General features: G+C 44.3%; 1 protein-coding gene across 1 annotated transcript in view; it reads right to left on the bottom strand.

Annotated features, from left to right (window-relative positions):
* Positions 1 to 26,674, bottom strand: part of ZSWIM5 (zinc finger SWIM-type containing 5) — a 163,931-nt gene extending 137,257 nt beyond the window's left edge. The window contains exon 1 of the mRNA XM_056844574.1: positions 26,031 to 26,674. Coding sequence (XP_056700552.1) covers positions 26,031 to 26,673 — 643 coding nt within the window. The 5' untranslated portion in view covers position 26,674. The remainder of the gene's footprint in view (positions 1 to 26,030) is intronic.
* Positions 26,675 to 27,817: the final 1,143 nt, after the last annotated feature.

Genomic DNA, 27,817 nt, shown 5'->3' on the forward strand with positions numbered 1-27,817 from the left:
ACTCCAGCAACCAACATGTAATATGTGAAAAGACCATTGTACTGAAATAGTGAATGTATTGTAAGTTGTTGCTGATTTCAACGGGGAGGATAAATCTGAAATCAAGGCAGAAACAGACCATAAAAACAACTACAGGAGGGAAAAGGAAATGATAAAGATGGTGGGAACAGAGAAAAGAAAAAAATGCTACTGAGGAGCAGAGAAAGAGAACTATGAGGTAGAAAGAACAAAAAGAAGGGTTCGCAGATATAGAACTGAATGTATGTTGTGGGGCTCACAATGGGAAAAGAGGTGAAACAGAAGGGGGCTAAAAAAACCCTCAATGGATTAAAAATGTGACAAAGCTGCTATTTTGCAGTTGACACAACAGTACCACTATCTGGATTTAATAAAAATGTAAGAGTGGCCTTCACAGTGCTTTTATTTGTGCATTCTTGTGTAATATCAAGATTGCATACAACAAATCTGCACAGGATTAGAGATGTGAAGGCCCACGAGGAAAAAACAGAAAAAACCACATTTTTTTCAGAGGGGGTTTCTGTGGACATTTCCCAATTTTTCCAATAGAAACAGTTTGTTTAGAACTCTTTAGAATTCTTATCAAACCTGTTCATTTGAAATGAGTGAACTGCTTTTTAAGACAAGGTTTTATTTACTCCAAATTAATTGTGTGAAAGCCTGAGGACTTTTGTTTCAATTTTTCCAATGGAAATTTAAAGGACCATTGAAAAAAACTCCTATTGAAAGCAATTTTTATTTATTTATTTTGGAATTAATTAAAAAAAATTTATTACAAGGCAAAATGTTTTTAAGACAAGGTTTTAATCACTCAAAATATATAGCATTAAAAAGTGTGAGGTCTTTTAAGGAAGAATTTTTTTCCATGGCTTCAGAAGTTTTGGAAATTGTACATTTCTACACAGGATGAGCTCTTACCTGGATGGGCCAGGCTAGCCTGATCTTGTCAGATCTCAGAAGCTAAGTAGGGGTGGTCCTGGTTAGTACTAGAATGGGAGACCACCAAGGAATACTAGGGTCCCTATGCACAGGAAGGCAACAGCAATCCACCTCTGTTGGAGTCTGCCTTAAAAACCCTACTGGGTCACCATAAATTGGCTGTGATTTGACAGCACTTTATACACACACACATAGGATGAACCATAAAAAAACATGCTGGTAGGAAAGTTCAGGGTAGGGGGTGTTTTGCTTTTGTTTCATTTTTTTATGCTAAGCTCCTGCTGCTTGTAGGGCTTCTGCTCTGGGAGCATAGAAGTGTTAAGTGCCATCAAGTCACTTCCAACTTATGGTGACCCACTTAATTAATGACCTCCACAATGTCCTATCATTTAACAGCCTTGCTCAAGTTTTGCAAACTGAAGGCCGTGGGTTCCTTGATTGAGTCAATCCATCTCATGTTGGGTCTTCCTCTTTTCCTGGTGGCTTCAACTCCTCCCAGCATTATTGTCTTTTCCGGTGTCTTGTCTTCACATAATGTGACCAAAGTAAAATAGCCTCCATTTAGTCATTTTTTGCTTCTAGGGAGAGTTCAGGCTTGATTTGACCTGGAACCCACTTACGGTATTTGTCTTTTTGGAGGTCCATGGTATCCATAAAACTCTCTTCCCCAAATCAAAATCCTTTGACTACTCAAATGTAAACTATGAATATGCAAACTACATTGTGCATACAAGGCTATTTCTCAAGCATTGTTCTTATATTCATGTATGAATATAGTGGCACAAAATATACAATGTGAAGTACAGCAGGGTACATATATTTGCACTGTGCTTTTTATTTTAAAATATACACAAGTAGGGGCCCATTCTAAACATGTTCAAGTGTACTTTGAGGAGCAACACAGCTACAACAACAACAAAAGCAAATGTTGTGTACAGAGGAAAGATTCAATGCTCAAAAGTTTCTGTTTGACCTTAAAGGAGCCTGTCACCATGATACAGCAAGAATTCTCCACACTGCCTATTCAGTCTTGGGGTCTTGCTGAACATTTATTTGATTGTGTCTCCCTCTCCCCTGCCTGACTCTATGTTTCTCTTGCATTGGCTACTTAACTCAGAGTACATTATTATAAGAGACTAGTTTGACAGGCAATTATCTACTTCATTTTAAAAAATAAGAAAATGTTTTTGAACTTATACATGAATCATTTCCAGTAAAAGAGATATGCAAAAGTTCTAGCATTCAGCACAAAGAGTACACTTTCTGTCTCTCCTGTCCAATGCCATATTGTTCAACTAAAAGTTGCTAGGCTATACACTGAAGTAGCATTCCAGTGTTCAAAGCATTACTTTTAATGAATTCATGTCTCTCTGTATCCTGGTGCTGAGACACAACTTTATGGATCCTTCCTTAGCAAGTTGATAATTCACAAATACATTCATATAACGTCGCACATTAAAAGTTCTATTAGTTATGAAACTTTGAATTTGTATTTCTAAATTTCATTAATAAAAGAGCATAAAATAGACTGAATACAAACAACATCTCCTCTATATTGTTACAAAAAATCCTACCAAATTAAAAAAATACATGTAATGGCACAATAATTTAAGTAATAATTTAAGTTACATGTTTAAAAACTCAGCAAGCCATTGAGATATTCTATTAGTCAAATTCTATTAGCTCCCTTTAGCTTCCAAAGAACACATCACAGATGTTACCTAAATATAAGGAGAGCAAGATGTACCCAGAAGCCAAAGCTGTTTGTATTATGTGAAAATTCTGCAACAGTACTAGTTATATATCTAGATTTATGCACATCTATAGAAAGCTATGGAAAGGCTGTCTGCTGTGAGTACAGCAGCAGTATATAAAATGATCCCTATAGGCAGTGGTACTTACTCCACAGCTTACAAAGAGCCACATCTGCAATCACCATCAACCAAATGAGCCACATGACTACTCTGTGTTCTGTGCATCACCCACCAAACACACACATCCAATAATATTTAACACAACTACTGACATTTAATATGTAACTATAAATATGACTAAATAAAATGTTAGTACAACAAAACTCAATCCCAATAACTTGCATGCATCTTTTTCTGGACACACCACTGGAGTTTATGGTGGACACACCACTAGAGTCTATTACATGAAGAAGCTCAAATCCTTGCTCATTATGAAACTCATGAGATCTTGTCTATTCTCTGCAGGATCAGATGAGCATGCCTACTATATTAGGTGCTTTGGAACACAGGCAGGACAGTGCTGCTGCAGTTGTTTGTGGGCTTCCTAGAGGCATCAGGTTGGCCACTGTGAGAAAAACAGTGTTGCACTTACCTGTAACTGTTGTTCGTTGAGTGGTCTTCTGTGCAGGCACACATGGGACTGCGCAGGCGCAGGCCAGCCACGGAAAAGATTAGCAGAGCTTCTAACAAATTCAGCTCCCAAGGAGCGCTCCCCTCCCCCTCCCGTCAGGGACCCAGCCTTAACGGCTTTTCCCGCCCAGGAGTCACCTGACCGGAGGGGGTGGGGAGCACTCCTCCCTCAGTTCTCCTAACGCCGCCGCGGAGAGTACACTCTTTTACGGTGCCATCCACAGCGGGGAAGGAGGGAGGGATGTGTGCCTGCACAGAAGACCACTCAACGAACAACAGTTACAGGTAAGTGCAACACTGTTTTTCGTTTTCGTGGCTTCTGTGAAGTCCCACATGGGAGAATAGCAAGCCGACTTACTGCGGAGGTGGGTGTGCGATGGTCAACGGAATAACGTATTCAATACTGCTTTCCCCACAGCCGCATCAGCTCTTGAGTCGACATCTATGGCGTAGTGTTGAATAAAGGTCGTTGGAGTAGACCACGTCGCTGCCTTACAGATGTCCGTAATGCTGACCGTCGAGGCGAACGCAGCCGAGGTCGCTTGTGCTCTCGTAGAGTGTGCATGCAGGTTAAGAGGACAGTCTACCCCTGATGCCTGGTAGGCCAATCTAATGGCTGTTACCACCCACCTGGAGAGTGTGTGAGTGGAGACTGCATTTCCCTTATGTACCCCTTTAAAACAAATAAACAGATTATTATCCTGTCTAAAGGGTTTAGTTCTTTGTAAGTAGAATAAGAGTGCTCTACGCACATCCAAGGTGTGTAACTGCTGTTCAGAAGGGGATTGTGGAGAGGGAAAGAACACGGGTAGGGTGATGTCCTGTGATAGATGAAACTTCGAAACCACCTTAGGCAAGAAGGCTAAACTCGGGCGCAGGACAACTCTATTAGAGAAAACCTTGGTGAAGGGCGGATCCGCTCTTAAGGCTCTCAGATCACTCACCCTCCTGGCCGAAGTGATGGCTATCAAAAAAGCTGTCTTATAAGACAGCAGGGACACATCACAAGACGCCATGGGTTCAAAGGGCTTAGTAGTTAAGTGCGAAAGAACTAGAGACAGGCTCCATTGGTGAACAGGAGCGTGAACCTGGGGGAATAAATTTTGCAACCCTTTCAGGAACCTCTTACAAAGTTTATTGGAAAATAGAGAACCAGAATCTATTCCATCGTGGAACGCAGAAATAGCTGCCAAATGGCATTTGATGGAGGAATTCGACAACCCACTATCCTTTAATGACAAAAGGTACTCAAACAACTGTGGTAACTTACACCTCTGGGGTACAATGGCGTGAGACAAAGCCCAAGTAGAAAAACGAGCCCACTTGAGTGCATAAGCCCGCCTAGTGGATGGCTTACGGGCCGAAAGGAGGACATGGGTCACCCTATCCGACCACTGAGTCACGGGGTGATCCTCCATGCAGCTAGACTGAGAGAGGCTGGTTTGTAGTGAAGTACCTGACCCCTGGTCAGAAGGGACGGGGAATCGGGGAACCTGATGTACCTCTGACGCGACATGCTCCAGAGGGTTGCAAACCATGGCCTTTTCGGCCAGAAGGGGGTTACTAAAATCAAATCGGCCCTTTCCTGGAGGGCTTTCCCTAACGTCCTCGGGATCAGGGGAATTGGGGGAAACGCGTACATAAGGCCTGCTGACCACTGGATCTGGAACGCGTCCCCCAGAGATAATGCATCTCTTGCTGCCCTTGAACAGAACTGTGGGCATCTTGAATTGTCCTGCGTAGCAAACAGGTCTATGCCTGGCCAACCCCATTGGAGGAAAATCGGACGGAGGAAGGAAAAGGGGATGGACCACTCGTGCTCTTGGGACACGTCCCTGCTCAAGGCATCCGCCGTAACGTTTGAGCAACCCGCCACATGAATAGCCGTGAGGGATATCTGACGTTCTATAGCCCACTCCCATATGCGGGACGCCTCCCGGCATAAAGCTAGGGAATTGGTGCCCCCCTGCTTGTTTATATAAAACATAGCCGTGGTGTTGTCTGTGGCGATGAGCACATTCTTTTGAGCGAGAACATCTGCAAAAGAAAGGAGGCCAAATCTAATAGCTTTCATCTCCAATAGATTGATATGCAACGAGGCCTGGTGTGGAGACCACCTACCCTTAGCTGTAAGGGTTCCACAGTGAGCCCCCCAGCCTCCCATGGAGGCGTCAGTAAACATCTGGAGGTCATGCGATGTGACACCGAAACTAACCCCCCTGAGAAGGTTAGACTCATGCGCCCACCAATCCAGTGAACGAATAACCACCCTTGGAATCGATAACCTCTTTTCTTGAGGGTCAATGATGATTCTGAAAGCTCTCAAGAACCAATTCTGCAGGGGTCTCATGTGCAACCTAGCGTAGAGGACCACGGCAGTAGTAGATGACATGAGCCCCAACAACTTTTGAATAGTTACTGCCTTCTGATATCTTTGAGCCGAGAAGTATCTAACCAACTTCTAAATGGCTCTAATCCGAGGTATTGGGAGGAAGGCAGCCTGACGTACAGCATCCAGGGTTGCCCCTATAAAGTCTACCCTCTTAGAAGGCGTAAGACGTGATTTTTCAAGATTAATAATTAACCCTAGACGGGCCAAGCTATCCGTCACAAGCGTGAGGGAGGCGAGTAAAGCCTGCCGAGACCTGCCCACCAGCAGCCAGTCGTCCAGATAAGGGTATATATCACAACCCTGCAATGCTAGGAACCCTATCACCTCTGCCATAACCTTAGTGAAAACACGTGGGGCAGGGGATAAACCAAATGGTAAAACTGTATACTGATAGATGACCCCTTCACATGTGAACCTGAGATACTTCCTACATTGCCTGTGGATTGCAATGTGGAAGTACGCATCTCTGAGGTCTATGACCGCAAACCACATATCAGCTGACAGAAGGGGTAAGATATCCCGTAGGGACAGCATTCTAAATTTTTTGAATTGAATATACTCATTCAGGTCTCTTAAGTCCATAATGGGCCTCTTTCCACCCCCTTTCTTGTCAATCAAGAAATATCTGGAGAAGAAACCTAAATGTGATTCAGCGGGCGAGACAACCTGAATTGCCCCTTTTGATAACAGGCTCTGTACTTCTTGTAGGATTTCTACAGAGCATCCGCCCGCCTCTGGACTGGGATAAGAACACGGTGGTGTTTCTGTGAATTCCAAGTAGTAACCAGATGAGATGATATTTAACACCCAGGAATCAGAGGAAATTTGTAGCCATTTACTAAAGAAGGGAAACAAACGCTCAAAAAACATTGGTGTAACAGGTTCTGATACTGCCAACGCCGGTACCTCTGAACTGGGCAAAACTGGGACTGACAACTTAAGGTCGGGTAGTCAGGACACAGATTTCTTTCCCCCTTGGTTATCACGTGTGGGGTATCCTCCCTTTTTCCCACGACCCTTAGGGTTGAATCTCTTATCCTGCTGAGTAGCAGGATAATGGCGGGACTGGGATTGTTGATAGCCCCAGGACTGAGGCCTATAAGATCTCCCCGAGTAATAAGCCTGGGAATGCCTATAGAAAGGTCTGGGCTTGTAAGAAGGACCAGCCTGCTGGGTCACCCCCAAAGATTTTGCCGTAGCCTTTTGCTTACGAAGATTGTGTAAGACCTCATCGGTCAAATCACAAAATAGTGCCTTAATATCAAAGGGCATGTCCTCTATCCTAGCCTTAACATCAGGCGCCAGTGTGGATGCTCGTAACCATGAGTGGCGTCGCAGAACAATGCTAGACGCCATACTTCTGCCCGAGGAGTCTGCCATATGCCGTGAAAGGGCAATCTGGTTCTTCCCTAGTCTCTGGCCCTCTGATTGGAGGCCCTTCAAAAGAGCTCTCTTATCATCAGGTAGAGAGTCGAAAATTTCAGATACCCTTTCCCATAAAGACATTTGGTACCTTCCCATCAGGGCCCCAAAGTTGGCAATACGGATTCCCATAGCAGCCGAAGAGTATAGCTTCCGGCCTAAGCCATCCAACTTACGCCCCTCCTTGTCAAGAGGGGCCGAATGTGCCCCCGACTTATACTTTGCCGCTAGCACCTCCGTAATGATGGAGTTGGGCTGCGGATGCTTATAGAGAAACTCAGCATCCTCCTCCTTGATCTTGTAAAGATTCTCAATCTTTCTAATTGAGGCAACCACAGAGGCTGGCCTTTGCCAGGTGGCCATGGCAACCTCCTTGATGCCCTTGACCATGGGGAGCTTGGCCGGGCCAGTATCGGGGCTAAATAACACCCCCATGATGGGGTCAGATGGCCTGGGGTCTGCCTGGATGGCTGTTAAACCCAAAGACTTAGCCATACGCAATAACAAATCGGAGAAAACTTTCAGGTCCTCCGTAGGGGAAACTGGGGTGGGGTCCCCCACTATATCGTCCGGAGACGGTAGGGAAGTGTCCTCCGAGGAAGACTCCGAACCCAGTTGTCCTTCATCGTCACTGACGTCGATCTCGACGACTTGCCTGGCTTTCGACGTCGAAGCCACTGTTGGTGGTAACTCGTCGGCGTCGAACGCTGTCGACGTCGAAGGGCGAGGCGGCGGGACGGGCAGAGTTCTTTCCGTCTCCGACGACAGCCTGGACTCCTTTCGGCATCGAGGGGGTATGTCGGCGGACGAAGGGGGCAGGCCAGTTGCGCCTTGCCTCTGACCAGCAATGGAATCGCTTCGGCGTCGGTGGTAAGGTCCGACGTCACACAGGTTGCCAGCGTCGACCCGACGTCGAGAATAGTCGACTTCGAGCTGACGTCGAGGGTCGAAAAAATTGAAGTGAGGATACCAAGGGGGAGGGCAGTACCCCCATGGCCCCCAAGCCTGGTACGGCATATAGTCCCGTGGATACGCATCCGGCGTCACGAGCTCCTCCGTGTCCGAGATAGCACTCCCGGGAACCTCCAAGATGTCATCATCCTCGGACGACAAGGAACGCACCTCCACCCCCGATGGCGATAGGGGGCGAGGGGGCCTTAAGGCAGGTGCTGCCGCACTCTGCAGGCGCTGATGTGGGCTCCGACCCCGATCAGTAGGGGGCATCGAGCCTCTACTCGGAGGAGAGCGGCGACGAGGAGAGATGGAAGCATGCCTCAACGCTCCAGAAACTGCACGCGACGGAGCTCGGTGTCTCGGCGACGATCTCCCGACGTCGATCGGTCCTGCGGGTGCACATGGAGTCGATGCGCACGACGCCGAAGGAGCCGGTAAGGACAATTTATCTGGGGCAGAACGCACAGAATCCCCCCCTTTCTTCGATTTTGGAGAAGCAGGGTTCTTCTTTTTATCCTTGTGCTTCTTAGATGGTGGTTCGGACATGGCCCTATCGCCTCTACCCTGGGAGGTCGACCTCTTAGATGTGGTAGCGGGGTCAAGAGAACTCGGTCTCTGGGCTTGATCCGGACACAGCGATTTCTCATACAGAGCTGCCATTAATTTCTTTGCCCTGTGTTGGCGGCACTTGGGGGTAAACAATGCACAGGCTTTACAGGCCGCAACTACATGCCCTTCGCCCAGACACAGGAGGCAGTCATGGTGGTCATCTGAAGAAGCCATCTTGGTACCGCACGTGCGGCACTTTTTAAAAAGGGCCATGTCCATACGAAAAAACTATCCGAGGTAAAATAAGAAAAAAATTTTTACCTCAGAACGTCGTCAAAATGCGAAGCTCGATCAAATAGCTGTTCTCTCCGCGGCGGCAGAATGAGAACTGAGGGAGGAGTGCTCCCCACCCCCTCCGGTCAGGTGACTCCTGGGCGGGAAAAGCCGTTAAGGCTGGGTCCCTGACGGGAGGGGGAGGGGAGCGCTCCTTGGGAGCTGAATTTGTTAGAAGCTCTGCTAATCTTTTCCGTGGCTGGCCTGCGCCTGCGCAGTCCCATGTGGGACTGCACAGAAGCCACGAAAACGAACAGACTGATGGACTTTGGTCTGATCCAGCATGGCCTTTCTTATGTTCTTATTTATTTAAAACATTTTTATGCTGCCTTTCCACCTAAGGCGGGGAACATTAACACATTTAAACAATTAAAAATGCAGTTAAAATTAAAACATGTAATTAAAAACATGTAAACACACAAAGCAAACCTCAGAAACTGAAATTAGAAGATGAGCCAGTGGTAGAATATGAGTCACATGTTGCTCTCCAGCCACCAATGCCATGCGGCATAACTATGTATGATGCCCCTTCTCCCTACCTGCAACACATATGCACATGCCCATATACAGGCACTGCATGAAGTTGCTGCAAGGAATAGGAGGCTTATGCATATCACTCATATTCCCATACAGTCTGCCCCTTTAATTCAAGGATCTTGAGCTCAGAGCTCATACTGCTAGATCACATGGAGGAAAGAGGATATAACAGGGATACAGGAGGCATATAAAGGACTCCCATTTCCAGTAACAGCCTTATGAACTGACAGTCCATGTATTACTGGAAGAAAACTGGTCCCTGTTATTCCTTGTTGAGGTTCCTCTATGCCCACAGTGGACTAAATTGAGCTCTCTATTTTTTACATACTTTATTCTGAACTCCGGGTGTTAACTTTCTCAAGATTTCGAGATTTGATGATCCACAGAGCAGACTCAGGAATGCAACAGAAAGGAAGCATGACTTGAAGTGAAAGAGAGATGGATAGCCATAAACGACACAAAAGTGCACTTCCTGGATCCTTTATTTAGAAGAGACTATCAACATGCTTTTAAATAAATCAACCGAGTGTAGAAATTTTATTTATTTAATACAAATTAAAACTCAGAGCGTCAGGAAACCAAATTCTGTAAGAAATACACAGTTCCAAACAAACATATGTGACAAATTAAAAAAAAACAGGGGAACAAATTGTCCCTCTGAAAGGCTATGAGACTTGTAATTTTTGTGTTCCCTTATCTTTTACAGAAACTGGGCTGGTTTGAAAACATGTGGATAGTTTCTGCAAAATCTCAAAATTATCCAGTGCGTGAAAATTCAGAACCAAATATGTAAACGGATGGCTCAGTTCAGCCTATTGCATGCATAGTATCTATAACAGAAAGATCCCAAAAGGAACTTTAATGTCTGATATAGAATTCTTGGGACTAACATCATAGTCCTGGCAATATCCCCATGCAAAAAAGTGTGTGTATAGCTGCTAGAGCCAGTGTGGTGTGGTGGTTAAGAGTGTCAAATCCCCACTCATGCCAGGGAAGCTTTATGGATGACCTTGGGCCAGTCACACTCTCTCAGCCTGACCTATCTCACAGGGTTGCTGTGAAGATAAAATGGAGAAGGAAGAGAATGGTGTAAGCCACTTTGGGTCACCATTGAAGAGAAAAGAAGGGTGTAAATGAATTAAATGAACAAATTAATGAATAACCACAATTCAGAATGGGTACAGTAGTCATAAATAATAGCAGATGTGTGCACTTAAAAAAAAAATTTGATACTCGTGGAAGAGACATACTCAGAGATACAACTGTAAGGTGCTTTTTTGTTAGGAGCAGAAAAAGGAACAGCGTTTAAATTGTCTGCACTGGCATGTATCTGACAAAGATTAATTTAAGTATATATTCTCTCCTAAACCAAAGTCCATTGAACATTCTCCCAGTCTATCAGACACGTAAAAGCTCTGCCCTGTGCAACTTTGCTGACTGCAATGTTTTCTTTTAAAAAATGTCTTAGCCTATTCTTCTGCAAGATAAAAGGTCATACAGAAATTTCTTTTATAGAACCCTTGCTAATATAAAGTAATATAAAACAAATACAGTTATAAGAAAATGCTGTGGCATGAAGAAGGTCAGAGTTTCCTATATCTTTACAGTGCAAATTTCACATAATACACTACGAAGACTGAATAAGTGATTTCAGCTTGCTCTCTTGGGAGATCCAGCAATATATACCAGCAAACCTGAATAAAAATCATGGACCCTCTGCAGCTCCCTGCAGAAGTGAAGTTTAAGGATTTAAAAAGTTTAATGTTTTCAGGCAACGTGCACCGGGGGTTGGCTATGCCTGGTTATACATGGCAGGAGAAGGCAACCATGGTTTGTTTATTTATTTATTTATTTATTTATTCATTCATTCATTCATTCACATTCATTTAATTCACCTTTCACTCTGTGACTCAATACGAAGATAAAATTGATCACCCCTTGTTCTAAATGTACTTCTCAGTTCTGTTACATTTGTTCCCTTTCTAGAAGAAAAATATATTCTTGATTTGTTTTCATATTTATTTTACATGAAAAAGTTAGATTTTATGTAGCATACAGGAGACAGACACTGCTAGGCACATCATTTGGAAGTGACGGCTGGGAGGGAGGAATCCACCCAAGTGTTTGTTCCAAAAAGCATCTTCATAACAGAAAAGCGCATCCAGACAAAGCTCTCACAGCTAACTCCAGCTCTCTCGCTCTCCCCCCCATTCATTGCCTAGCCATTTAACTAAACTGAATCAGGTGGAGCAAAACCACAAGAGGAAACAACTCCCCTCCCAAATGAGCCAATAGTCTGAAGAGTTCCACCCAACCTCTTCTACTTAAGCACACTGGGGCATTTTTATTCCCTTTAGTAGCAAGAAATTTGATCTGCGGATGTCATCAGCTGTGTGTGGATTAACACAGCTGCTCAGGTTTTATGGGGGGGGAGGTGAGAGCTGAAGTACAAGCCCCGTGCACTTTATTTGCCTTTGGTTTCTATTTTACAATACAGGCAGCCAGGAAAATGCTAGCATGCACTACATTCTGGCATGTTAAAATATAACACCACCCACACTGTTTAGCAAACAAAAGTATATATGATTGTTTCATGTCTCTCTCAAAACTAGACTCCAAGATTAATGGCAACTGAAATAGTTAGATAAAAATCAGTACTTTGAAAACAAAAACTAAAAAGTAAATGCAAGACAAAACCCAATGAGGTTATCATAAACCCTGTGCATATTTGTGTAGCTCTTCTGCTTAGCGGCCATAAATTATTTTATTTGAAAAGCCTGTTTTGCATGATGCAACTTTTCTCTGTTCAGTGTTCATCACTGCCAAGGGATCTGATGTATTTCCAAATGCATTTATGGCATCTGGCTTCAGAAAAGGAATTACAAATGCTATCAAATAAATTAAGTGTATAAGATGCTCATTATATATGTATGTGATAAAGCATAAGAGATCTTTCCTATTATATAGGTGTACAAGGAAAGTGGGGTTTTTTTTTTAGTTTTTTAAAAACTGATTAATGACAGCTATTTCAGTGCTGAATCATACTTGTCCTCCCACACTCTCAAAAATTGGATGTCAGCTGTGAGGGACCCCAGACATTATCTCAGCTTCACCTCACAAAACAGAGGAGTCTGACTGGCTAATGGAAAAATCTCACACTGAACCTATGGCTAGAAGGTGCTGATTTCTGCCGGCAGAAAAGCAGCTACAGAGGCAGGGAGAAGGCTGAGAATCTGTGGAAAGAAAGCAGAATGTAAAGGAGCTAAGGGACATGGAGCCCCACGGCAAGTTGACTGAAATCAGGCATAAAGAGTAGGAGGCAGGAAGAGAAGCTTCGCACTGCAAAGCAGGGCCTTGACAAAACTATGGGAAGACAGAGTCCTGAGGGGGGGGGAGACTTCATAAAAGAAGGAGACGGGGGAGGAGGTGGTTCTGGAAAAAAACTTTACAAAGGATAGGCGTGGAATTTTGGAGGCGGGCAACAGGAAGGACAAAAAAACTAGTCACTGAAATATGTAAATATTTATCTGAAATATCTAGTGTTTGGTTGGTCTAGCCCCAGATCATTCATGAAATCTTAATATATACACAGAACAGAGTGATCATATAAAGGTGGTTCAGCATTAGATGTAACCCTGATAAGGGGTAGGGTTCTGGCTCAGTGACAGAGCACCGGCTTTGAATGCAGACTGTACCAGGTTCAATCCCTGGGATATACAGTTAAAAAGAACCAGATAGTAGGTGATGAGCAAGATCTCCATCTGAGACCCTGGAGAGCTCCTGTTAAAAAGAACCAGATAGTAGGTGATGAGCAAGATCTCCATCTGAGACCCTGGAGAGCTCCTGTCAGCCAAGAGTAGACAATACTGATTTAAATAGGCCAATGGCCTGTTTCATAGACAAAAGAATTTTCGGTGGGGGGGCATTAATGTGAGCAATCACTGGAAACCCTTATTTGAAAAGTTGATAAAGGAATTTTTGTTAACTTTGAAATTTTGAAAATAGTTAATTTAAAAGGAGAATTTTGCCTGCATAAGGTTTTATTACCAAGACTGGTGACCGAAACCTCTTGCCTTGTTTTGACAGGAGGCATCAAGCCAGCTGGCTGGAGAAGTGGGAGCAGGTTATGTGCGTATACCTACAGGGGTATGATGACTGGGATGTAGGAACTTGGTCTCTGGGCTAAGCCAGTTAAATGAGTTTTCTGGATATTCAAACGCCAGGTAACAAAGATTTTACTATACAGAGTGAGTGAATTGCCTCACTATCATAGGATGTTTTCAGACTGTGGATGGCTACTCATCTATGGGGAATACTCTAGCAACTAAATGACCTACAAGAGCCCTTCCGACTCTATAATTATATCATAGTTTGTGTGCCAGGACCAAAGAGATACTGAAGGTGACCGACTTGAACTCACCACTCAAATTCTGGCTGTAGATCTTGTCCCAATACAACTGAGAAAATTATATTCTGTTTCTGATGATCTAAACATTTTGCTTGCCCACTGAGATCAATATACTGCTATAGTAGGTAGCTTTAGAATTCTAGCTACCATACAAAGCCAACAAAGCAGACAACAGACAATCTATAGAAACTGCTTAATTTAGAACACCACGAGTCCTTTCAAATACTCAAAGTCAATCAAGTCCTACCCTACTAGGAAAAAAAGATGTAATTACAAATTAGTTGTTTCAGGTGCCCTTATTTCATGTGGTACAGCTGCACTGGAATAATACTTAATACTACAGTTCAGTAAACCCTCCTTGCTTACTAACTGTGAATTTAAACAACTGCCAAATAACAAGGCAAATATATAAATCTTTAGGAAGAAGTGTTCTTTGTTAGAATCTAATCCAAGGCAAGTTTACTTAAAAGTAAGCTTCACCAAGTTCAAGGAGCATTACTTCCAAGTAAGTGTGCCTTCAATTCATATCAGCTTGTCATGTTAGCTATTTTAAGATGTGGACAGCTGTAAAATTTTCTGAGGTACACTTTCAATATTGCTCCAGCCTAAAAAAGTAGATTAGATAACTATAATGAAGACTTCCTTTAGCATGGGCAGACTGTTGCCATAAAATGTTTGTGTCTCCATTAAAAAGATGTTAAAGAGCAGGGGATGTGCTGAACAGGGGAACCACACTCTGTTCAGTTAAAAAAAATATTTTTAAAATGAAGAACACATACTGAAATCATGGGGGCCAGCAGGTAGCCTCGCTCTATTCTCCATTTTAAAAAAGGCTGTGTTGCATTTGTGTATTTAAATATTAATTCAGCCTCCAATTTATTTAAAATAATCAAGTACATTTAAAACAGCTGCAGAACTCATCCAGGGAGCAGTGGGAGGCTCAAGTGATACCAGAAAGGATAGCCAAGATGACTTCATAGTAGCCACACACGCAACTGCCTGTATGATTCAGCAATTCATCTCCATTCTGAGATTAGGATTTTTCCTGAAGTAAATCAAAATCTTGCAGAAACAGCTAGGAGGGGGGTGCATTCAGATATCATAATAAACTGCAGTTACTTATGACATCTGAGCACACACACACACACACACACCTGCTGCCAATAAACCAATGGGAACACTAAAATTGCATTATTTATCACGGATTGTAACTGGTTTGTTAGCCACCATTTGTATTCACTTCGATGTGCTCTTCTGCCCACATTCTGAAATCCCAGTTTGTGCAGGAGTTCCACCTCCCCCCCCCCCCGATACATAGTCAGCTATATACAGCATCCAGCAAACATAGCCACTGAAGAGGCTATGAGCTACCGCTGGTACTTTCTCAAGCCACACACATCCCTCCTTCCGCCTGCCTCCCTGCCCTAGCTCCATGCCCATCGATCTGCTAGCAAGACCTCAAAAGTATCACTATGCAGCTCTCTCCAAGAGCAAATTTAAAAGGCAGTGGAACAAAGGAACTTGGTCAGTGACAGGTTTTCATGCAGTTTGGTAATACAGACATTAGATGAATTCCAAAAATCATTCTGCATACTTATTCCAATGGTATTGGGAGGGGATGTTTGTACGTTATATAGGGGACACACCTTTCATACATGTTATCCATCAAGTGAGTTACCCAGCCACAATCACCTTTCCTCCCAAGTTTTTTTTATTTCAAAGAAAAAAATGGTTTAGAGAATGCAGTAAAAAAGCTAGACAGGAAAAGGGAAGAGGAGACTGAAAGTTGTAAACTGCGTGTATGTGTAAAGTGCCATCATGTCGCAGCCAACTTATGGCGACCCGGCAAAACTGAAATATGGCAAACTGTTGCCAAAAGTGTCCAAATATCCAAGAAGGCTTGATTGTATTAGAGGGGCACGGAAGTTGACCAATAGCAGGTGGCGTGTACTGTGAAGATTCACCAATAGCTAGGTAACAGAATGGGGGGGGGGTGACTGAGAGGCAGGAAAGGAGGCAAGAAACAGAGTATTTAGAGCTTATATACAAACTGTGATTTGTTATTCATATCTGATAGTCTAAGCAGGGTTTGTGTGACAAAAGTCAGTTAACACAAATCATAGTTTATCACAGTGTTGGAATGCAACCGTAAACCTTTGTATGAATGTATCCCACATTGTCATGAAGAAACATTGTTCTGCTCAATAACTTCCAGCCTTGCAGTTGCAAAGTTCTGGGCCTTTAGTTTGTAGGTAGTTTTTCTTAATGTTGTTGAATGTGTACAGAGAAAGTTAAACAGAAATCCATTCAATTTAACATTTGACCTCCTTGTCTCTAATCAGATAATTCTGCAAAGCAAAAGTTATGTTGCCTATATGCCCGAAGTTTTTAGATTATATTGTCGAAGGCTTTCACGGTCAGAGTTCATTGGTTCTTGTAGGTTATCAAGGCTGTGTAACTGTGGTCTTGGTATTTTCTTTCCTGACGTTTCGCCAGCAAGATGCCTGCCACAGCTGCTGGCGAAACGTCAGGAAAGAAAATACCAAGACCACGGTTACACAGCCCGGATAACCTTTTTAGATTATGTTTCTAGGCTGTATTTAGATGCAAATCAATATGTTAATTAATTGTTATAGCAACCAGTTAGCATGCAGTCTTGTTCAGGAAATGTACAAATTACAAAATGGATAATTCATTTAAATCAATAATGTAAATCAGCCTTTTTTTGTTGATTTAAATAATGCATTTAAATAATTATTTAAAACAATGCACCCTAGCGGAGAAAACAGCTACAGCTATATCCACTGGTAGTTTAAGTCCCAAGGCTACAATTTTCTTGCAATTGTGTCTGCAGGAATAGTCATGGCCTGTTTCCACTGGATCTGCTGCTCTCTAACTGCACAGAATTTGCAGTCGAATTCTCAAAACACTATACACAGGGGCTTTTGCCCTGAAGAAATTCCAGGAGTACCTTGTAGTCAATTATGCATCCCTAGCAAAAATGCAGAGCTTCTGAACCACACATGAGCCCCTCCCCCCTGAAAACACTGCTTTGTAATTGGCTGTAGTGTATTTTTTTAATACATCCACAGCCCCCACCAGCCCCGCAGTGGGATTCTTTCATTTGATCTGAACTGAGTGTCCATTATACAGCCAAATCATAAAAGGGTCCAGACAACACCCCCTCCACAACCAAGAACATAAAAACACTTGCACAATCATTTGGGACATTCATCATTCCATTGGTAGTTGTACACTCACAAAAAAAAAAGGCTTTTGTGCCTATAAGAGGACGTGTATAAGGAGAGAGCAACAAATCAGCCTGGCTCTGTTCCATCCTGCAGAGAACTGAAACTGACCCACAGTCACTGTGAAACTGATCAAATATGTATTCCAGTGTTATTCTCAGTATTCCAGTATTATTCTCTTGCTAGTGCAATCAATAATGGCTTTGAGGGGAGGGGTTGGATGAGAGGGACAGACAGGGAAAAGCGAGAATGGGCGTGGGGAGAAAAACCCAGTGACAAGTATGCACAGGACCAGCTTGCCATTTGGGATCAAGGCAGACTTTAAACTCGGGGTAAAACAGCATCACAAAAACATGGGGAAAATGCAAGGGGAGAGTGAGGCAACTTCTGAAGGCCGGAAAATACATGCACAATTAAAATGAAGCCCCCAATAGCCGGGGTGTGTGTGTGACTGCGACAGGAATAACCCATGCATAAAAGGCCTATAATACAATATGACAGGCCTAGAATTATTGCATTTAGATTTAGGCTGAAGACAGGCAATACTGTTCAGAAAGCAGAAGGCAGTTTAAAGAGGCATAAGTTTTTATTGCATGTGCATAATTATTTTGCCCCTCTATGGTTTCTGGTCAAAAGATTTTACAAGTTTTTCAAACAATACAAGCAACATCAGAGGCAAAAATACAAGCAACACAAGAGGCAAAAATGGGATGCAACTCTCTCCTGCCTTAGAATACAGTTGAGCAATAAGAACCCATTAAGCACATTTACCAGCTAATGTGCTATAGGGACATGCTGTGCATTAGGCTACCTGAAATTCCTACAGAATTAGAACAACAGACCTTTTATCCTGGGAGGGAGACCTTACCCAACTGGCCCATCCTGAAAAGCCTACCAAACACTGAATTCACTGCTGGTGTATTTATTACTATTATATATATTGTTTACTGAATGTATACCCAGCCTTTCTCCTCAATGACGGCCCAAAGCACTTTACATCATTCTCCTCTCTGTTTCATCCTCACAACAACTCTGTGAAGTAGGTTAGGCTGAGAATGCATGATGGGACTAAGGTCATTCAGCAAGCTTTCACAGGAGAGTGAGGATTTGAACCTGGATATCCCAAATCCTAGTCCAACCACGACGCCACGCTGATTCTCCATGTATTATGCATTATGGTCCCCACTCAGGCTCTGCAGACGAATCTGTGTAACAGCAGTAACTCTAGGTATCCACCATAACATAGTCTATGCTAGTGCTGCACATTTTGGGGAGCTGCTGGCATAGGAATTCTCCATGCAAGGCATGGGATCCAAAAGGTAAATTGCTGAGTAGATGCAGTTCACATGGGATTTGCAACCTATGACTTAATCCACCTTTCTGTGCCATTTCACAAGACATCCCAAGCCATGAGTGGTAACCAACCTGGTGTATTAATTGTCAAAGAAGCATATTTAAACCTTTCCAGGTCTACAGACATTTAAGCCCTGAAAATTCTTTTGGCGGCTAAAGCAAACAAGCCAACTTGTTTTGTACACTGTTTTGTCTTGAACTGTCTCCCTCGCCCAAGTCCTCCCTTGCCCATTCCTCAACATCATACAGATACCCACAATGGTTCTTAACCATTACCATTCACATGACCTATGATCTCCCTAATGCCCAACTGGTCATTGGCCATGGAATCCACTGGCCAGTTAGGGCCTAATTTCCCTTTACTCAGGGAAGGGAATACCCACCCCTCACTGAAGGGAATACCTCACCCCTAATACCTGTTAACTTCTGCATCACCCACTTGAGGACAACTAGACACTTTACACAGATGCCTCTAAAACTCTCCTGACAACCTTTTTTAAAAAAAGCATCTTTGGGAGGGAGCAATCAAGAGCACAGAAGTGTGAGGGGAGCTTAATTCTATCCCCTTCCACCCATTTTTCTGTTCCAAATTGACTCCACCCAACCACTTTTCTTCCCACAGTCCTAATGTGTGTTTGTCCCTACAGGTCAAGCAATACCTGAATGTTTAAAAAGACTACAGAGGGAATATAATGCAAAAATGAGTGTAACATTTATATTGGCCCTGAAAAAAAACAAAATTGGGATGGGGGTATGAGAGGTTAATATCCACTTCAAGGGCTCCGAGATATAATGAAATCTAGGTAAGGCAATATGGTGCTTAACTACAATTACAAATGTGTTTACTTCCCAGCATAGACTACTGTATCTCGCTCTACACAGGGCTGCCCTTGGGACTGATCGGGAGGCTCCAGCTGGTACAAAATGCTGTGGCGAGGCTCCTTTCTGGGGCCTCAATGCAAGAGCACATAACTTCAGTACTGAAACAACTGCATTGGCTCCAGCTGGCGCATCGGATCAGGTTCAAGGTGCTAGTTTTAACCTTTAAAGCCTTACACGGTCTGGGACCATCGTACTTATGGGACCGCCTCTCCTGGTATATACCCCCCGAGAGCTTTACGCTCAATAAACAACAATTTACTGGTAGTCCCTGGCCCGTGGAGTATGCAGCTGCCCTTGACAAGGGCCAGGGCTTTTTCAACCCTGGCCCCGGCCTGGTGGAACAGTCTGCCAAGTAACATCAGGTCTCTGTGGGACCTAAAGGAGTTCCGCAGGGCCTGCAAAACAAAACTGTTCCACCGAGCCTACACCTGAGGGCAGCCGCAAGTCTTTTCATATCATCATTTGCTGGCCACCCCATCCTTCCCCCAGTTTTGTCTGGGGACCCATTGCAGACTGAACTTGCCTAGCGGCTACGATTTAAAAGAAAGTGCCATCTTGTTTTATTATAAATATGAAGTATGAATTTTAAAGTATGTTTTAATGTATGTTTTAATTGATGTATTACTATTGTGTTGTGACCGCTCTGAGCCCAGCTTGCCGGGAATGAGGGCAGGATATAAACCTAATAAATAAATAAATATGTCTGCTGAAAGGCTGGTTGTTAGTTATGAATTGGTTGAGAAGATATTTGCATGTTTTAAATTGTTCTTTAAATTATAAATTACACAGAAACCCAATGTGTATGTGTGTAGCGATTATTGCCTTTTTGCATATCTACCAAAATGACAATGGACGTCATAAAGAATGTCCACCAAACTGCAGAAAAGAGGCAGTAGAGGACAAATGAAACAATCCTAGTTTCAGAAATTTTGTTAGTCTTTAAGGTGCTACTGGACTTTTGCTCTTTCTACTGCCAGTGACAGACTAACATGGCTACCCATCATAATCCTAGTTTCAAATATTGTTTGCCATTATCACTTTATCAGTAATCAACACCTCTGCCATTCTGTAAACTTTCCCTTAAAGCCGCATTTTAGGTGCTTTACAATATGTTTGAGAAGAATTTAATTTGTTCCTCCGCCATAAGAAACATATAAATTAAGGCTTTAACAGTGTGTAATTTTATGTTAAGGTTTAATAACACATTATTAAAAATAGATGTAGAATTTTTTGCTGAAAAGAAGCTGTCACTTTTATACTCTTAATTACTTCACATTATTAGTTTTACATACTATTTATTGACTTGTCACAAAACAAAAGGATTTATTTTACAAAGCTGATTTAAGTGGAACACTCCAACACAACTATTTATAGAGTCTAAGCGTGCAATCCTGAAGGGGGGGTAGATTCGCAGCAGCCGGGAGTGGCGGAGCTGCACCTCAGCCTCAGAGGCTTCCCAGTCGCTGCAGAGGTGAAAAAAGCATTTTTAAACATAAAATAAAGGGGGGAAAGGGGGAAATGACCCTTAGCACTAAGCGAGGCTGCGCCACTGAAAATGGTGGTGCAGCCCTGCCGCCACTCAAGGGGGCGTACCCGGGGTGAAAGGGAATGCCTCCCCCCACGCCAGCTTTCCCTTTCAGGAATGCCCTGCCGGCATGGCTGCAGGGGCCAGTGGTGCCCAGATGCCAGCGTGTTTGTCCCCGCACCAGCATAAAGATAAAGGTCCCCTGTACGAGCACCGGGTCATTCCTGACCCATGGGGTGACGTCACATCACGACGTTTACTAGGCAGACTTTGTTTTACGGGGTGGTTTGCCAGTGCCTTCCCCAGTCATCTTCCCTTTACCCCCAGCAAGCTGGGTACTCAGTTTACCGACCTCAGAAGGATGGAAGGCTGATTCAACCTTGAGTCGGCTACCTGAAACCAACTTCCATCAGGATTGAACTCAGGTCGTGAGCAGAGCTTTTGACTGCAGTACTGCAGCTTACCACTCTGCGCCACAGGGCTCTTGATGCCACCTTATTACATAATAAGGTGACACCTACGCTGGCGTGGGGTCACGCTGGCTCCTAAGGAGCTTCAGCTCCCCCTTCAGGAATGGGTTGCCCATATAGTAGGCCCTAATAGAAAACCAACTCCATAATTCTCATGTGATACCTACTATTTCACATAGATTTCTGCTATAATCCTAAACTTACATTAGTAAAAAAAAAACCACTGAACTCAATGGCACTTCTTTCAAAGTGTGTTCTGATTTAGAAATTTAAGAGCAATTCATAACCATCTACTGATATGAGAATACACCCATAGTGATGTCACTACGTCTACACACCAGTAAGCAGTGCAGCAATCATCCCAAGAGCAAAGTTGAACACTCTCTTCTCTTGTTTTGTGCCTCTTTAGCTGAAGTTTCAGATTATTTGGTCTATTAATATGATGAAGGGAGGCGTGTGTTTGTCTTTTCCCCTGATCTATTTTCAGAATATTCAGTTTTGACACACATCTTTATGATTAAAATTTCAGCAGTACTAAATTAATTTATAATCTACTTCTGAAGGTCCTACATTTCAGAATGGGACTTATAAAACACAAGTAAAAATATACAGGGTTCCTCATGTGTTTCTTTGAATTTTAATTGCATCTGTGGGTAGTCAAAGCTAGGCAAAAACTCCCCCACACTGTACTTCTTGAAGCCACTTGTAGCTAAGCTGCTTCTCAGCTGGGTAATAACGATGATACCCAATCTGAGACTTTGAAGATAATGATTCAAGTAAAACCATCTGAATTACAACCTCATAACACTACTTGAAATGGTTAAAAAAAAATGTTTCCAAAGGACCCTCTGAATTATTATATAGCAAATCTTATATATTTTTTAAAATCCACTTTACAGCTGCATTGATAAGAATTTAATTTTTGTACACACACATATGTCCATACAGCTGAGGTGCATATCATTGCTGCAGGGCCCTTAAACTCATCAGTAAGAACTCCAACTTAGTAGAGTACACAATGTGTTGAATTTCACATTTCCTGGTGCATGCTTATGCTCTATATTATACATGTTCAGGTTTATGCACTGTAAGCTTACCTTTCTTTGCTTCAGATTGCACTGCAATCACAAAAAAACAATACAGTCTTCCATCAACGCATAGTCATAAGCAAGTATGACAACTCAAGGGCAAACAACAATATCAAGTTAGAAGTGTAGCCTGGGAACACTTTAAAAATGCCAGTTTGCTGCCAAAATCCATCAACAATATTTTTTCACATATTTATAAATATTTATATGAATTTACTTGTAAAAAAACAACTCCATCTATTAAAAGGTTTGCATCCTTTGGGGAATTCCAGCAGACATTACAACTGTATGTTTCATATTAAGCCTTAAAATTCTCTATTACTTTAAACTTTTGTCAACTGTGTAGTCATTTTTAAACAATCCAGTCATCACTATATAAAGGCGAGCATGTATTATCATGTGTACAGTATTTATTTAAAAAGACAAAAGATGCATATAATAGCTTTCTTAAAATTTAAAAATCAGTTTAATGACTCCAGTAACAACTGGCCTTAAGCTGTGCTTAATTTTGTTAAGCATGAAGGAATTATTAGCATACACCATACACACTGCACTAAAATGGCAGGAACAAAAAAAATTGTCCAACCCATTTCTATAGTCTTCAAAAAAACATGTCGTTTTTGAAATTTCCAGCAGATACTTCACTCCTGATAATAATAGTTCATATAAATTTACTGGATATGAAGAATGCATTGACTGCACAGCATCATATTATGAATATATAAATATGCAGAATGACAGTCCTTTACTATAAATTAACAGTAATTTTGATTTAGTGGCTGGGGTACCTCTTTCTGTCTTTAAACATAAAGACTTTCATACATCCCAGCATCTAAAGTTCCAATTTCAATGCAAATGTTCCCCAAGACTAATAAGCCTCTTTGTTCATTAGGCTTACCCCACCTTATACTTTAATGGACATGGTTAACCGTACAGATATAGGAAGCATTATGCCCGCCATCTGCATGAGATAAACATTAATCACTTCAGAGCATTTTGTTTTATTTAAATTTTCTTTCAGCTTTTTTTCTTGAAAGGGTTACAGTATTATGCAAATACATCAACTCCTTCCCCTATTAAATCAGCAGCCTTTCATCTCATTCCCCAGTCCTGTTATGAATGTATAGCTTGCAAACTTTAAAAGAGTGGAGAAGAGCATCAATGGAAGTTGACAGTTTCTCTCTTGACCGCAGAAGCTGGCATTCCGACATAGACACCATGTGTACATCAAATAAAAACACACATATCCAAATACTGTTGATTTTTTTAAAATGAAAAATGAACAGATACTAGTTTTCAGCTAGGTTTTGCATTTATGTAGCATGGTACCTGACAGAATCAGGTGTCAGGTTGTTAAGTGCAAGCCCCAAGAGACTGTTTTCAGCTACTCATGGCACCATGATATGGCAAAGACGGAAGTGCTTTCATCTCTTCTGTAAAACCACAGGAGTGGCTACCTAATCTGACTGCTCTCTTTCCTTCACTCTTTACCCTGAAATTCACCTTGGTCATTCATAAAACCTCTACTTACTTACCCCTCAAATATTTCAAGAATAGGAATCTTTAGAGGAAAGACTCTCCTACTGCTACTGGAAATATTAATTATACACTACTAAATATGTTCTTGAGGTTTCTAAACTCCTAATGCACAAAATATTTAAAAGGTTGTCTGTTACTTTGAATAAGTGGAAATGAAATTTCTTCCTGGCTTCTATTAGAGCTGTAGTTTATGTTTAAAGTAGTTTAAAACACTCTGGTCCTAATCTCCAACCAAAACATCCACATGTCATTGAGTCACAAATTTCAAAATTTGCTGTTGATTTCTGGTAAGAAATATAACAAACTACTTCAGTATAAGAAATATTTAGCGATTCTTTAAACAATTTTTTATTTTAAAGCATTTTTTCATACTATCCTTTCAGTTTCAAGTTAAACAATGGAACCTACTTTGTTACCTTAACGCAGCCTTTAGAAGCTATTGAATTTATCCAAAATGAATAAATGTAGGAAAAAAAAATACGTTGACTATGGTTATAGATAAAGTGTAAATATTTGAGAAGTATTTTTAAAAAGAATGCTCAGCTTGTAATTAGTTTTAGTATACCTCTTCGTTTTTCCCATTTGGAAGAATGAAACATACTAGTTTAGAATATACTCTGTAAGGTTACCAAAAAAAATAAAAATTGAAGCCCGGGGGGACAAATCCTTGCCATCAACAGTAATAAGCCTCAGCACAAAATGCATTTGCATTTCACATTTGCAAAACAAATTGTACGAGAATGCCAGTTTAATAGGAATACTCATTTCATTCACCTCCACTAACAATGTGAAGGAGATTATTCCATACAATATGTAAAAAAGCTGCTTTCAGGGATAACTGCTGTGGGAGGGAAATGACCTTTGTCACGCACTCACTAGTCCCCTAACAAACCTAGTCATAATGGACACTGTGTTTAATGTCAATAAAGTCAAGGACTTTATTTCCATTTTCGGTTCCCTGTAGTATCAACAAAATGCCATGCAAAAGATATATCTGAAACTGGAATGCCACGATAATACTCCCTCCCTTCCAAAGAATCCCATTTGTAATGACATTAATGAGCATTTTGGAAGAAGGCAATGGCCCCTTTCATTTGAAAAGCTATGGAAACACCACAGCACTCCACAGGCAAAACAGCAAGGGAAGGATAGGGTGTCATAGCCCAGTTTCCTCTGCAGGCATCTTGCTCCCACGTTTCACCTTCTTAACCTCATGCCACTTTTTGACTGCTCCACTATCACCAGGGGGAAATGAGGAGCTTTGCAAGCAGGTAATGCTTTGGAAGGCATTTTCTGAAGAGATTTATTATGTTCCAACCCAGCCTCTCCAAGCCGGCAGCTGCCTAATCCTTTTGCAAACCATACCCCCACTATCTCCCCCCCCCCCAAACCCATTCCCAACACCCTCACTTACAAAGAAAATGACGGGGGGGATAAAAAGCTCACCCCTTCCCAGCCCACCACTAAACGCAGCCTGCATTTGCGTAAAGGACAATCCTGGCGTTCCCTTCCCCACCCCCTCGGCGAGGGGAAGAGAAACACTGTCAAATAACAACCAGAGCAGACAAAAGGCTGCGATTGTTTGGAAGCGGGGTGGTGGTGGTGGAAATCTTCCGGGTTTTCCAGCGCAGAAGCCACGGCCAGAGATAGGGGCGGCGGGGGGGGGGGGAGAGAGAGAAAGCCAGAGGCTCGCGGGGAAGAAAAGAGCCAAGGTGTGGGGAGAAAGACGGAGCCGTGTTGGGGGGCGATGGAATCTGACAGGAGGAGAAGGGGAGGAAGGGCAGAGAGGACAGGAGGGAGGGAGGGGAGCGTGAATAAAGCGACATTCGCCCCTGGGGGGGCGGGGCGGCCGAGGCCAGGGCAGGCGCGCCAGGGGGAGAGGAGGAGGGGGGCGGAGAGAAAGGCCAGGCCGGCCGGGCCAGAGAGCGAAGCAGACTGGGACGCGCCGGAGGGGAAGGGGGGGGCCGTCTCCGGACGCCGCTCACTCACCCACTTGGAGCACGTTGTCCACGGCGCCCGTCTCCAGCAGGCGGATGCCTCGGCGGAAGGGGAGCCCCTCAGTGACGGCGGCCGGAGCCGGCGGAGGGGGCGCGCCCGAGGGGGCGGCCGCGCCGGGGGCGGCGGCCGGGCTGTCCTCTCCGCCGGCCCCCAGGCCCGGCCCGCCGCCCGCCGCCCCGCCGGCTCCGACGCCGACTGCCCCGCCGCCGCCGCCGCCGCCGCGCCCGGGCTGGAAGCTGGAGTACATGCAGATCTGGCGCTCGTTGCGCGGGAAGCTCCAGTAGACGATGCGGCGCTGCACGGGCTCCGGGATGCGCTGGAAGCGGCCCTCCACCCGCTCGAAGGCCCAGCTGCCCGCCACCCGCTTGGCCGCCGCGTCCAGCAGCGACTCGGGCTGCAGCAGGGGCAGATGCGGCCCCGCCGGCCCGCAGCCGGAGCCCGGCCCCGGCCCGCCGGGGGGGCAGCACCCCCGCGCCCCGCCGCCGCCTTCGGCCGCCGCCGCCGCCGGGCCCCCCGGGCCGCCCCCCGAGCGGGGCAGCGCCGCCACCCGCGAGCACAGGCGCTTGGGGCCCGGGGTGCCCGCCGAGGGCAGCGGCGGCCGCAGCAGCTCCTCGCCCTCGCCTCCCTCCGCCATGGCTGCGCCCGACCCACTGAGCCCCGGCCCGTGACTGCCTGCCTGCCTGCCAGCCGCCGCCGAGCGGTGGGGGGCGGCAGGGGGAGGAGACTGCGGCGGGGAAGGGAGGGGAGAGAGAGAGAGAGAGAGAGAGAGCGATAGCGGACGGGCACCGCGGCCCGCAAGGGGGGGGGAAGGTGTCACGTCGCCCCTCCCTGTCGAAGGAGACGCTCGCGCGCGGGACGTTGAGCCCCCGCGGCGGGTGCGGCGGGGGGGGAGAGGGGGTTGGGTTCCCACGTACGTTTCTTGGGGCCCCTCCCCCCCTCCCCTCAGACGCTTCGTTTCTGTCACATTTCTCACGCTGGCGGACTGGTTGTCCGTTTAGAATTATTCGACGTTCGTCCTGTCCAACCGCCGCAGACGTTGCTCTGTGAGAGGAAAATGAGCCCCTCCCCCGCCACCACCCCCACCCCCCGCCAAGGGAGGCCATCGAGTAGACTGCCTAGTCAGCAAAATTCACAGTGGGTAGCCCTGTTGGCCTGTCTGCAGTAGTAGAAAAGGGCAAGAGTCCAGTAGCACCTTAAAGACTAACAAAAATATTTTCTGGTAGGGCGAAAGCTCATACCCTACCAGAAAATATTTTTGTTAGTCTTTAAGGTGCTACTGGACTCTTGCCCTTTTCTACTAGTCAGCACTTCGAGCAAATGTTCTGCTTCAGAATGTGTTTTCAGTCCCTTCTAGGACCAAGTCCTGAAACTGGAGAAGTCCTAACAAGTGAACACACGAAGCCACCTTATACTGAATCAGACCCTGGGTCCATCAAAGTCAGTATTGTCCACTCAGACCGGCAGCGGCTCTCCAGGGCCTCAGGTCTTTCGCATCACCTACTGCCTAGTCCCTTTAACTGGAGATGCCGGGGATTGAACCTGGGACCTGCACACCAAGCAGAGGCTCGACCATGGCCCCTCCCGTCTGTGCCCACAGCTTGCCTTCTCCCCCTCATCTTTTGGTTTCAGATACACAGCAGGGTTTCCAGGGCAGGTGCCAGGGAAGGAACCTCTCTTTTCAGAAACTGAACACTGGGCGCAAGCAGTCGCACTGGCTCCGCTTGTCAGGAGGACTTGACACTCAGATGCCTAAATCTCATAGAATTAACTCTGTGTTT

This window comes from Euleptes europaea, chromosome 2 (genome assembly GCF_029931775.1).
Source record: "Euleptes europaea isolate rEulEur1 chromosome 2, rEulEur1.hap1, whole genome shotgun sequence".
Taxonomy (NCBI): Eukaryota; Metazoa; Chordata; class Lepidosauria; order Squamata; family Sphaerodactylidae; genus Euleptes; species Euleptes europaea.